General features: G+C 43.6%; 1 protein-coding gene across 2 annotated transcripts in view; it reads left to right on the top strand.

The window, feature by feature from the left end:
• Positions 1–14,571, top strand: part of LOC140373739 (semaphorin-7A) — a 113,518-nt gene that overhangs the window by 72,392 nt on the left and 26,555 nt on the right. For both annotated transcript variants that reach the window (XM_072460378.1, XM_072460379.1), the window contains one exon: positions 2,326–2,536. In XM_072460378.1, the coding sequence (XP_072316479.1) occupies positions 2,326–2,536 (211 nt within the window). The remainder of the gene's footprint in view (positions 1–2,325; positions 2,537–14,571) is intronic.

Raw genomic sequence — 14,571 nt, forward strand, 5'->3', positions numbered from 1 at the left:
ATTTTAGTCCCTGCTTGTCTCATGTTTAGTCCCTGCTTGGCTCATGTTTAGTCCCTGCTTGGCTCATGTTTAGTCCCTGCTGGGCTCATGTTTAGTCCCTGCTTGTCTCATGTTTAGTCCCTGCTGGGCTCATGTTTAGTCCCTGCTTGTCTCATGTTTAGTCCCTGCTTGTCTCATGTTTAGTCCCTGCTTGTCTCATGTTTAGTCCCTGCTAGGCTCATGTTTAGTCCCTGCTAGGCTCATGTTTAGTCCCTGCTTGGCTCATGTTTAGTCCCTGCTTGTCTCATGTTTAGTCCCTGCTTGTCTCATGTTTAGTCCCTGCTAGGCTCATGTTTAGTCCCTGCTTGGCTCATGTTTAGTCCCTGCTTGTCTCATGTTTAGTCCCTGCTTGGCTCATGTTTAGTCCCTGCTTGGCTCATGTTTAGTCCCTGCTTGGCTCATGTTTAGTCCCTGCTTGTCTCATGTTTAGTCCCTGCTTGTCTCATGTTTAGTCCCTGCTAGGCTCATGTTTAGTCCCTGCTTGGCTCATGTTTAGTCCCTGCTAGGCTCATGTTTAGTCCCTGCTTGGCTCATGTTTAGTCCCTGCTTGGCTCATGTTTAGTCTATGCTTGGCTCATGTTTAGTCTATGCTTGGCTCATGTTTAGTCCCTGCTTGGCTCATGTTTAGTCCCTGCTTGGCTCATGTTTAGTCCCTGCTTGGCTCATGTTTAGTCCCTGCTTGGCTCATGTTTAGTCCCTGCTTGGCTCATGTTTAGTCCCTGCTTGTCTCATGTTTAGTCCCTGCTTGTCTCATGTTTAGTCCCTGCTTGTCTCATGTTTAGTCCCTGCTAGGCTCATGTTTAGTCCCTGCTTGGCTCATGTTTAGTCCCTGCTTGGCTCATGTTTAGTCCCTGCTTGGCTCATGTTTAGTCCCTGCTTGGCTCATGTTTAGTCCCTGCTTGGCTCATGTTTAGTCCCTGCTTGGCTCATGTTTAGTCCCTGCTTGTCTCATGTTTAGTCCCTGCTTGTCTCATGTTTAGTCCCTGCTTGGCTCATGTTTAGTCCCTGCTTGGCTCATGTTTAGTCCCTGCTTGGCTCATGTTTAGTCCCTGCTTGGCTCATGTTTAGTCCCTGCTTGGCTCATGTTTAGTCCCTGCTTGGCTCATGTTTAGTCCCTGCTTGGCTCATGTTTAGTCCCTGCTTGGCTCATGTTTAGTCCCTGCTTGGCTCATGTTTAGTCCCTGCTTGGCTCATGTTTAGTCCCTGCTTGGCTCAACTTGGCCCAAGGGGGAAGAAGGTACTAAAAAATAAATGGTCTGAGGAGCTAACACCAAATGGAAATGCGCTAAAGCAGGGCGGAGTCAAGTTGAGTCGGCACTAATGGAAAAGGCCTAATAGTGCACCTTTATGCATAAATCTGACAAAAATTAAATCATTTTAACACAGAAAATTCTACAATTGAATTCTAAACACCCCGCCCTCGCAACTGTGAAATTAAGATTGCACTTTATACGAACAACATTTTTAACACACATATTATGCAAAATAAAAAAAATTAACATTGTTTTCTCATCAAAAATTACCTGTATTTAGCTTAATTTACACTTGGCAATAATCCGTTTTTTAAGATAGTCTTCTCTGCTCTTTCCCTGAGTCTCACAAGTGGTTTAAATTTCTCAAATTTGTGACGTCAGAGGTAGAGATCCTAAAACCCTCTGTGCTGTTTGTAAGTCCATAAATCATTGCCAGACTCAATCTGAGCTTTTTTGTGGCCTGTAGGCTTTATTAGACAGGAGAGGACAGGGTGAAATGTGGAATGAGAGAGGGGGGGACATGCAGTATTTTTTTGGAGATTTGAACTCACGAAACTGCGGCCGGCTGCACTTGGAGCGTGTGCTGTGCCTTAACCACTCGACCATCGGGCAGCACCAATCTGAATGAACCTTTGTTTACTTTGCATGCTAATTGCGCATGCTAATTGCTAAGTGGATGGAGTGCAAACACATAATACGGACACATGAATATTGACACATGAGATGCCAAAGCAAAAGTACACAAGAGCCTGTTTAAAGCCCAATAACAATATAATAATATAAAAAAAACATACGGGATCCTTTATGAGCATAAACAAAGACTTATTTGAGCATATAGTTTACTAAGAATTATTCAGGTTTCATTCATTGATACCCTAAACCCATGAAGAAGTAGTTGCTAAACCTGCATCATTTACTTCATCATCATCATGAGTCAAGTCTTTGTTCCTGCTTTATTTAGGCTAATTAACGTGTAGTAATTACATACTGGTTCCTGCAGCCTATTGACTACGCCCCTCCTCTCTCTCGATAGTGCGTACGTAAGGACCCCAGTTCCACAGGAGGCCACAATGACATCAAGAACCTGGGGGTGATCCGATACCACCCGGAGATCGAAGACGTGATCCGGCCGGTGGGTATCGCCCCGCTGGACCTGCCCACTGAAGACCAGATCACCCACGCCGTAGCAGACATCGCCCTGGCAGTCAACGACGAGCACTACAGCGTCCTCTACCTCGGAACAGGTCAGTGAGTTGTTGTTGAGTAGATGAACTTTGGAACCTCGCTGGTAGAGATGGCGGTGATGTGCTGATGGATTTGTTTAGGGAATTATCTTTGGGGAGTTTGAAGAGGCTGATGGTTTGGCTGCTGCGGTGGAGTTGGCTCGGAGGATATGGCGCTTAGCTGACGATGAAGGGGAAAGAAAGTGCTTCAGAACTGTTTGGGTGGAATATAAAGATCCCGAAAAAGCAAAGATAACTACTTAAAAGAGAGCAGCACGTGAAACACACGAGCAACAGTGGGCATGCAGTCTTCTGATCCCATCAAAGAGTTTCTGAGATCACGTGTGGCATAAGGCTTATTTATGCTCTGCGTTCAATGTCAGCTGGAAGCAAAAATGCAATGGTACCTACGCTCAGAACGAGTTTAAAAATGAAAATGGAGCATGTGAACCTTTACAGCCTTCACCCACCAAAGGTCCAGCTCCAACCAGTGCCTAGAGTTGTGTCCTTGGGTAAGACACTACTCCCACCTTGCCTATGTCTGTCTATGGTAAATACTAAATAGTGAAGCGACTTTGAGCATCTGGAGAGGCGTTACATACAGTCATGGCCCGTTCAGACCGGTGCGGCAAAAGCGTCCAGTTTACATTCAAAGTCTATGTAAACGCACGTCGAGCACCTCCTGCTGGTGATTGTCCTGTAGAAACAACATATTAATGCTATGAAAACTATGTTTAATTTTTACTATCTATGTACTTTTCATTGGTTTTATACACAACCACAAGCAGATACACAGCACATACACAGCACATACACAGCACACACACAGCACACACACAGCACATACACAGCACACACACAGCACATACACAGCACACACACAGCACACACACAGCACACACACAGCAGATACACAGCACACACACAGCACACGCACAGCACACACACACACACAGCACACGCACAGCACACACACAGCACACACACAGCAGATACACAGCACACACACAGCACATACACAGCACACACACAGCACATACACAGCACACACACAGCACATACACAGCACACACACAGCACATACACAGCACACACACAGCACACACACAGCACACACACAGCAGATACACAGCACACACACAGCAGATACACAGCACACGCACAGCACACACACAGCACACACACAGCACATACACAGCACATACACAGCACACACACAGCACATACACAGCACACACACAGCACATACACAGCACACACACAGCACATACACAGCACACACACAGCACATACACAGCACACACACAGCACACACACAGCACACACACAGCAGATACACAGCACACACACAGCAGATACACAGCACACGCACAGCACACACACAGCACACACACAGCACATACACAGCACATACACAGTACATACACAGCACACACACACACACAGCACACGCACAGCACACACACAGCACACACACAGCAGATACACAGCACACGCACAGCACACACACAGCACATACACAGCACACACACAGCACATACACAGCACACACACAGCACACACACAGCACACACACAGCACATACACAGCACACACACAGCACACACACAGCACACACACAGCACACACACAGCACACACACAGCAGATACACAGCACATACACAGCACACACACAGCACACACACACACACAGCACACGCACAGCACACACACAGCACACACACAGCAGATACACAGCACACACACAGCACACACACAGCACACACACAGCACATACACAGCACATACACTTTATTATTGCGCTCAGACATGAATATTTCTGTACTGACCTGATGGACAGATGGACAGGCGTCTGTAGTTGTTGTCCTGGTACATGTCCGCGCACCAATGCGGGAAACAAGTCATCAAACAGGACCCGGGACAAACGAAACTACAGCTGAGAGCGATGTTTATCCAGTCTTGAAGCAAATGATGGTATTGATTCAACTTGATCACTGGTGGATCCAGACACGCCGCCGAGCGTCTCCGTTTTTGGGCTTTGAAGAGCAAATACGCAAAAGGCACTGTCTCAACTTTGATCCGCCATTAAAGAAGCCAGACTGACAACACCTCCACTGCGCATGCGCACGCGGCAAACGCGCGTCTGCTTACTATATTTCGTCTCTGCTCCGCTGCGTCGAGAACGCGGCGTATTTGCGTTTTTCTTCGTGCGTACTTGCGTCCAACTTCGCCATAACGCGCGAATAGGCGTTTGCGGTTTGAACGGGCCATAAGTCATGCATTATTATTAATCAATAACACAGACGGCATTGCATTCAGTAGACATGGCAGACATAATCTAGGATAATATAATGAGGTTGTGGACACAATCAACGTACAACCATTACAATATCTGTGGATTTTCTGTTGTATGACAATATCTGAACTATTGGCTATAGTAATATTCCCTTCTGTCCTCCATCTCAGTGTTAGACATCATCAGATTCCAGAATTTGAAGGCTGCTTTTTGAACATAACATATTCAGCCTGCGTCCAAAAGACACTTCAGTCAGAATTTTAATGTAGAGATTTGAGTGGGAGCTTTGGTTCAAGGACAAATATTGAAAGAAAGTCTGCATGAAGTATTGTGCTGCTGGACCTGTCCCAAATAGCTCAGTTACATTCATATTGTATTAGGTCACTTTAAAATGTCCCCTTTTATTTGTTTGAAAAATGGAAACTTTATGACTTCTCATTCATCGTAGCAAAATACATTTCAAAAGGAGTTTGTTGCAGAGTTCCTGAAAATGTTTATCTGGGTTAAAGTCAATCCCCTTCTCTATTTGTGCATGCTACTGTTGGTATTGTATTGTGTGAGACTTCTTACAACTCAGTGTGTCATGTTTGTGTTCTGCTTCCCCAGTGCTGTAAATAACAGCTTGTTGTTTGTGAGTGGCAGTCATGGCTTAGATCAACAGCTTAAAGCATTTGTTTCAATATAACACCTGTCAGGTTGCATAATGCCACGTGAAATTGAAAGTTCTGTGGCTCAAAACAGATGCACACGCTATTGTCAGCAGCACCTATTAAAGGAGAAACATTATGCTTACTGTAGTGTAGCTTTTGTAACACATTTAGACAGCTTCACATGGCGTTTTCATGTGTCATAATTACCCCAAATTCTAACAATATGAGACATTTATGTGGTTGTCACTTTTAATTTGCTCTGATTTAGTGTTAGGTGCCTCTGCTGGCAACAGTTGTGCGTCAAGCATTTTAAAACAAGGCATGACTGTAGTTAACATGGCGCTAACATTTTGGTGAGGCTAATAAAACTCGTAATGAATTGTCTGTTGACTGTATGGTCTCATCAGATTACATTTTGGAATCTTCAAATTGTTTATTTAGGACACATTATGCACATTATGCATTATTTGTGTTGTTATTGGACTTTAAACATGTTCTGGAGTACCTTTGCTTTGGCAGTTCATGTTCGAGAACTTTAAATAATTGGTCTACAAAAAGCACACATTACTTCATCTCTGTCAGACATTTCCTACACCAAGAACTGAGTTAGAGCTCCATCTAGTGGCCGCAGACGGAATTACACATGGGAGATAAATAAACCTAGCTTGTCTTTGACATGCTGATGCAGGCACACAGTTGTAATGAACGTGATTTGAGGCAGAAATGCTCAGAACGAGTTTAGCGATGATATGGAGCTCATGGCGGAATGGTTTCTTAGGCTCAGGGAGAAGACATACTAAACAGGCTACATCAAACAAGTGTGAATGAAGCTAAACACAACTCCAAGTGCTTTTTGATGTTATGTTATCACATGGTTAAAAGCTAAACATATGTGTAATAAATCTTCTGAATGTGACGATCTTAAAAGGTGCACAATGTGACTTTCCATCTGTTCCTCTGTTTGTAGATGTTATGTGATGGCTGGGCTTCAGAAGAATCAGAATCAGTTTTATTGCCATTGTCAGTGAACAATTTACAAAATAGAAGCTTGCGTCGGCATCAAGCTGCAATATAAAACAGTGTATAATAATACAAATAGTTAAAAGAAGGATCACTTTACCCTAACACTGCCCTGACACTAGAGCTACTGATCCTACCTGTCCTGTCGAGCTGCACTGAGACCTTAGTTGAACTATTCCATTAGTATTGTATTTTAACTGCTTTATGGACTTTAATTGTCCCTCTTGGCCAAATAAAGTTGTCTGGAATATTCAAAATAATAGAAATATATTTAGCTTGCATTTATTCAATTAGAGTTGTTTCTGTTGCTTAAAAAAGTACTTGAACATAGCTTGTTACTGTAGGGGGCTTGCCTCTCAATAGAGCTAACCTGTAACTTGGCCAGGTGGCAACACCTGCTTGAACCTTTGGAGGTAGATAAAACAAAGCAATAACATTCCCATGGAGACAGCATGTGGTGAGCCCTACAGGAGAAATAATCTTCAACAACCACATCCTGCAAATAAAAAAAAAAAAAACCTCAAGTGTGTTTTTGAGGTGAACTCTGTCCAGAAAAATCAATACAGCAAAATAAGGCAGTTTGTTGCTCTTATCACGCAACTATTATCAATTATTCGTGATTGAAGTCCAGGAGCAAGAGAGAGAGAGAGTGAGGGAGGGCCTGCTTAAAGGCTTAAAGTGGGAGTTACCTTAAGAACGGTTTAACTCTCAATCAATCTTTGTTGTTTCTAATTTGAACTATTTTAACTTAAACCTGAACAATGACGTGTAACCATATCAAAATATTACAACATTCAATGAATACACACATCATTCACAGGTAATGAGGAAATACATTATCATTCAAATACAGAAACATATCACACTACAAACACAGTTTTTAGGCATTTGTTTAACAAACATGGTTTAGTTACAGATCTCAGGGAAACATGGGGTCAGTTTCAATGTGAAATATAGCAATTCAAGAACTTTGTCTTTGAAAAAGTTCTCCATCCAATATCCAGAGAACAAAAGGATATTAGCTGCAGTGGAAGATTCTTCTCCGCAGGGCTCAGGTCTTTGGAGCCAATGGGTGAGCAAAGTGCCATCTGTGTTCTTTACCTTAGAGGTGTTGACCCAGAGGTCAGATAAACAGAGGGCTGCTGTCTCATGTGATGCTAACATTGCTAACTACGCCGTGTTCTGCATCAGTGAATGTCAATGTTGTTTTGAATTATGAAAATGTAATGGCTTTTTAAATAGACACAGACAAATGAGGGAGCTGAGAGGAACTGCTTAGCAGATCCATCAGTCCACATATTCTGCAGCAATGCAGTAAGAGACAAATGTCTTTATCTCCATAGAAACAAGCAAGTGACACCACAGGGCTCAGTATTATAATAGCAATACAAACAGCTGCTCCTGAATATATGCAAGACACATGTGTTTGATGCTATACTGTGGAACATGTGAGGCAAAGACGTAACACCTTCATGTGGATAAGAAGATGGGAGAAAAGTCTCAACTGTTTCCTGTGTCTTGCTTTGGAGCAGATTGGTTCGGTCTGTTTCCACTGCATACTTCCCAACTTATTTACCATCCCAGGGGGGAGATAACGCATAAAAAAGCGGGAGATTGCCCCCCCTAAGCGGGAGATTTATTTTCAGCAGCCGCTTTATCCTTGTCGGCGCCACTATCTTTTCCAACTCTCAAGTCGTTCCCTATCACTGTGGGACGTGTAGATTCAATAATAAATTCGACCTGCTTTGCATTCTGGGGGACGGAAACGCCCAGCAGCGCTCATATGTTCCCCCCGCTCGCCTTCGCTACCAAAATAAAGGCTAATGGCGTAGAAAAAGGTAGATTTTTTATTTTTTTATTGAAATATCTTCAAATCGGGAGATTTCGTCTCCCGATCGGGTTGATCGGGAGACAGGCCCCAAATCGGGAGACTCCCGACCAAATCGGGAGAGTTGGGAAGTATGCCACTGTCTTAAGTGAACCAAAACGGGCCATTTAAGGAATCTAGTTTCAAAGCGGTCTAAACAGGAGAAAACAAGGCAGCACCAAACGCTTATGTTATCTCATGATAAACTGCTGTATTTCGGAATGAAAGGTATTTCATTCAAATCCTTTCAAATCACACAGAAAATCATCAAATGGATATGACTGAAATTCAAAAAATATAATCATTAAATTAATTTTATATAGTAAAAAAATAAACTTAAAGAGCTGTTGGTCGGTTATCACACAGCATGTTGTGGGTATTTAGTTGACATTTAGTAAATTGCATTTTTATTGGCCAATAATAAAACTGAAAAAGCATTGAAATACAAAACTGGAGCAAACACCATTTTTCTTATAGAATCACAAAAAGTCTGTTTTTTGGTTCTTCGTGTACTGTAATAAATCTTACATCAAGGCAAATTGTATTTAATCTGACACAAGATTGAAAAATAATTCCATTTGTATTTACTCAAAAAAAGAACCGTAACCAACAGGCTAAATTTTAAAAGACGATTGTGACTAAAACTTGGAGTCTTAACAAATGAACATCACACTCCGTCACACTCAAGCATTTAGGATACAAATACAACGGACTATAATAAATCTTTGAACAACTTGTAAGTGTTTGAAACTTTCTGTATGTCACTAAATATGAACCCATTATTTAGGTGATTTTGATCTATACAGTGCTTAGATTGGGGCCTCGCTCATGTGTCCACGTGGACCTGGTCTAAATATAAAACAGCTCATTCAAAGCTTTATGTTTTGCCAAAAACTCCACCAGGCCTTTTTATTCTAGAGCTGGGCATCAAGAGACGGCAGCGGATGAGATAACCAGCTCCATAAAATAAATAAAGACGCCAAATTGAAGGTGACTTCTCTAAAGCGCAGACCGACATTACACCTGACTGAAAACAGAGCCGCAGGAGGAGACACTATCGAGCAGGAAACAGGCAATAGACTGTATCATTCTCATATTTTTGCATATATTTTGACAATTACATTAAATCACTTTTCAAATGAGTTAGATTTAATACAAAGTAAGCCATCTAAAGCTGTTTTGTTCTTATAACTCACTGGTTTGAAATGGGAATTAAGATTAGGTTTTCTAAATAAAAAAAAAGATAAATCTACACAAATGCCCTGCACATGTACATATATTTATAAGAGTTACTCATGGTTTAGAAGAATCAGAATCAGAAAAGGTTCACAGGAGGCGTTGGTGATTCGGTGCAACATACAACAATGGACAATAATAAAAGCAATATATTGACTCAACATTTTTCAAGTGGGTCGGTCGGTAGGTAAATTCTTATATTTTTTACTTTGAAGAGGAAAAAAAAGATCAAAATGTTGCAATTTTTTGACTCGGAGTGACTGCCAGGGGTCAGGCTTCAACAGTCAATGACGGAAAAACGTCTCGATCAACCCGATTTTAAGATATTTCAATCGACCTTTTGTACGCCGTTATCCTTTATTTTGGTAGCGAAGGCGAGCTGGGGGAACATGCGGGGGGGACACGGGCGCCGCCATGTTTGTTGTGATGACCCTGCTGGGCATGTTTTTCTCCCAGAATGCAATGCACAAGTCAAATTTAAATCAAGCCACACCATGATGCAGGACGATATGAGCGGTGGCCAGGCCAGTGTCGCTGGGAGAGGCATATCAACAAGGCAAAACGTGTTTCCTCCTGCATAGTCTATTTAATACAGAAGTGGGTGACTGTTAACGCATATGCATCGTGCAATGCCATATTTGTCCCTTGGGGTGAGAGATAGGTTTACCGGCGCTATAAGAATATTCCACACAACGCTTTAGGAAAGACTGGTCGGTGAGTCGGCAAAATATTTGAAAAATAAAAGAATTGTTATTTTTTTAAATCAAAATGCTGATATTTTTATTTCAGTAGGCTAGTTTTATACCGGGTCGGTTGGGTTACGGCAAACAGACCTATTATTTTGCTCAGCCTAAGGCATACATTAAAGAAAAACATTTTACCTTTTCTATAAGATGAAAATAGACTCAGCATGTACACACAATTTACTGTTCAATTTAAGATGTTATATATTATTTAAATTGCAGCATATCTGTATTATTTGTACCTTAACCTTAATTTAGCTTACCTATTTAGCTTAACTGGTTTTAACTAGCTAACTGAAAAATGATGCTTTTCCAAAACAAACATCAACAAATCTTACTGTTTGCTCTTTAAAACAATTTTGTAGAGGGAATTCATTGGTATTGTTATTATTGGTGAGCTCAGAATCCCATCTTTCCGTGATAAAAGCAAGTGGTAGCTCTGACTCGCCATCTCAGAAACCCAAGCGCCTGAGGACCACAAGAACGCAATAAAAAACGTAGAAAAGCTGTTTGACGTACAGCTCCTATTCTGTGCCGTGCATGACCTTAGATATGAAAAAAGAAATAACAATTCTGTATCATGATGCCTTTTCATCCAGTTCACATGTTGAATATATATTTCACTTGTTGCCTGGAGGTAGTGTGGGTTGTCAAATGCACCGAGTCGCTCCTGGCCTTCTCCGCGCACTTCGGTTTGATCAGAGTGCCAATGTCGAAGCTCTGCTGTTGCTCGTGGCTCTAACTCCTAAAATTGCTTTGTGCCGAGGGGAGATCGCCATGGCAACCATCATACAGTGCTCCACTCATGTGCTCCTTCGAGGTTCACACACGAGGAATGACATCTGAGACCCAAAACCGCTGTGAAGGCTCGTCATTAATCAAGAATTTCTGGGTTGTTTGTAAAAATAGCCGTAATGAGCGAGTCGGTGTTAGACGACAGGACTCTGGCTAAGTGTGTCAGGCTGGGCAGAAGCCGGAACATCCACAGGTCCCCGGGGAGCCTAAAAAGGAATCTAGAGCAGGGAGGGGAATCACGCCAGGGCAGGATGTGAGGGGTTTGCATATGTTTGTCAAATTATTAGGGTTAAAACTGGGGATACTTCATTAACATATACAAATATTCTAATGGCCACTTTGCTAAATACTTGATACAATAGATTTGGATTGCAAGAGTCAGTTATCAGGATTATTATATTTTGCTGGTAAAAAAAATGGATGGTATTCATTGGGAATTTATAAATATATTAAAATGTATTCAATGCCATAATAAGCCTACTAGTCGAGTGATACACAATGGGCACATCTCCAATGTGTCTCCAATAATCCAAGGGGTCTGTCAAAGGTGCCCTTTGTCACCATATTTGTTTATTTTATGTATTGAGATTTTGGCTATTAAAATAATAAAAGGATAAAAGGCTTGGTACCAAATGGTAAGGACGTTAAGGTGACAATGTATGTTGATAACTCAATCTTTTTTATACAACCAAAACAATACATTTCAGAAACGTTTACTTTGGATTTAAACACTAGGACTTAAATAAGACACTAAGACCTAAATTTGAGAAGTGCAATATTTTGAGAATAGGGACAATAAAAGATACCATCTTGTTTTTAAGAAGCTCAGCTCCAATTAATTGGACCAGTGGAGCAGTTGATATTTTAGGGATTCACCTGCCCGAAAACTTCGAAGTGATTGTTGAATACAATTATAATAGAAAGACTGAAAAGTTGGAAATTCCCTCACAATACAAGGTGAAGTTACATTTTCAATTAAAAGAAACACACATTGAGAAAATTATAAAAAAAAATATGCTACAAGACTTTTCCCCATTCTTTAAAGATGCACTTAAAGTGTGGTGGAATTTCCAGTGAAATCCCCCAGACACGATTCACGGCATCAGGACGGAGGTGCTTTGGACGATTTCAAATGTATTTATGTATTTATTTCAGGAACAGTGCATCTTAATAAACTTTTCTATAAATATGCCAGAATTAGCCAAAAGGTTATTTTTCATCTGTTGTCCCATGACAGGATTTCACATAGAAATAAGAAATATTTACATTATTTACATTATAAGACTCAGACACAGCCAGCTGCTCCTCTGGTTCTGCTGCTCCTCTGGGTCAGCTGCTCCTCTGGTTCTGCTGCTCCTCTGGTTCAGCTGCTCCTCTGGTTCAGCTGCTCCTCTGGTTCTGCTGCTCCTCTGGTTCTGCTGCTCCTCTGGGTCAGCTGCTCCTCTGGTTCTGCTGCTCCTCTGGTTCAGCTGCTCCTCTGGTTCAGCTGCTCCTCTGGTTCTGCTGCTCCTCTGGTTCAGCTGCTCCTCTGGTTCTGCTGCTCCTCTGGGTCAGCTGCTCCTATGGTTCAGCTGCTCCTCTGGTTCAGCTGCTCCTCTGGTTCTGCTGCTCCTCTTGTTCAGCTGCTCCTCTGGTTCAGCTGCTCCTCTGGTTTTGCTGCTCCTCTGGTTCTGCTGCTCCTCTGGTTCAGCTGCTCCTCTGGTTCAGCTGCTCCTCTGCTTCAGCTGCTCCTCTGCTTCAGCTGCTCCTCTGGTTCTGCTGCTCCTCTGGTTCAGCTGCTCCTCTGGGTCAGCTGCTCTTCTGCTTCAGCTGCTCCTCTGGTTCAGCTGCTCCTCTGGTTCTGCTGCTCCTCTGGGTCAGTTGCTCCTCTGGTTCTGCTGCTCCTCTGGTTCAGCTGCTCCTCTGGGTCAGCTGCTCCTCTGGTTCTGCTGCTCCTCTGGTTCTGCTGCTCCTCTGGTTCTGCTGCTCCTCTGGGTCAGCTGCTCCTCTGGGTCAGCTGCTCCTCTGGTTCTGCTGCTCCTCTGGTTCAGCTGCTCCTCTGCTTCAGCTGCTCCTCTGGTTCTGCTGCTCCTCTGGTTCAGCTGCTCCTCTGGGTCAGCTGCTCTTCTGCTTCAGCTGCTCCTCTGGTTCTGCTGCTCCTCTGGTTCTGCTGCTCCTCTGGGTCAGCTGCTCCTCTGGGTCAGCTGCTCCTCTGGTTCTGCTGCTCCTCTGGTTCTGCTGCTCCTCTGGGTCAGCTGCTCCTCTGGGTCAGCTGCTCCTCTGGATCTGCTGCTCCTCTGGTTCTGCTGCTCCTCTGGGTCAGCTGCTCCTCTGGGTCAGCTGCTCCTCTGGTTCTGCTGCTCCTCTGGTTCTGCTGCTCCTCTGGTTCTGCTGCTCCTCTGGGTCAGCTGCTCCTCTGGGTCAGCTGCTCCTCTGGTTCTGCTGCTCCTCTGGTTCTGCTGCTCCTCTGGTTCTGCTGCTCCTCTGGGTCAGCTGCTCCTCTGGGTCAGCTGCTCCTCTGGTTCAGCTGCTCCTCTGGTTCTGCTGCTCCTCTGGTTCTGCTGCTCCTCTGGGTCAGCTGCTCCTCTGGGTCAGCTGCTCCTCTGGTTCAGCTGCTCCTCTGGTTCAGCTGCTCCTCTGGTTCTGCTGCTCCTCTGGGTCAGCTGCTCCTCTGGGTCAGCTGCTCCTCTGGTTCTGCTGCTCCTCTGGTTCTGCTGCTCCTCTGGTTCAGCTGCTCCTCTGGTTCTGCTGCTCCTCTGGTTCTGCTGCTCCTCTGGTTCAGCTGCTCCTCTGGGTCAGCTGCTCCTCTGGTTCTGCTGCTCCTCTGGTTCTGCTGCTCCTCTGGGTCAGCTGCTCCTCTGGGTCAGCTGCTCCTCTGGGTCAGCTGCTCCTCTGGTTCAGCTGCTCCTCTGGTTCTGCTGCTCCTCTGGATCTGCTGCTCCTCTGGTTCAGCTGCTCCTCTGGTTCTGCTGCTCCTCTGGGTCAGCTGCCCCTCTGGGTCATAAACTGACTGAGTGGTGGAGATGACTGATCATGAATGACTTTGTACAATAGACAGAGATTTGAGTATTTGACCATGTTCTCCAAGCTGAGTAGACTGTGTTTGTGTCGTATGGGGCAATAGCGAGTGCGGTTCGGTTGTGAAGATTGTAGAGGTTTCAGCGTTGCCACGTTAACCAGGGGAGTAGAAAGTATGTGATGTGGGATATGATCATTGAGCGCATGAACATTGTTGCGGCTTGTGTGGAACATTTGGTGGCGGACGTGGTTGAAATTGCAGAGATTACATTTTATTTTGTTACAGATTCTATTGACGTGTGATTTGAATGACAATTTTGAATCTATTGCAATGCCAAGATATTTGTATTCTGGAACAATCTGCAGTCATTCTCCTGAAACAAATATGCCTGGGTCAGTGTGGGGAGTGTTGGATTTGGTGAAAACCATGGCAACTGTTTTTGCAGAATGT

This window comes from Eucyclogobius newberryi, unplaced genomic scaffold (genome assembly GCF_026437365.1).
Source record: "Eucyclogobius newberryi isolate DKJ021-1_F unplaced genomic scaffold, fEucNew1.0.hap1 SCAF_3, whole genome shotgun sequence".
In the NCBI taxonomy this organism is placed as follows: domain Eukaryota; kingdom Metazoa; phylum Chordata; class Actinopteri; order Gobiiformes; family Gobiidae; genus Eucyclogobius; species Eucyclogobius newberryi.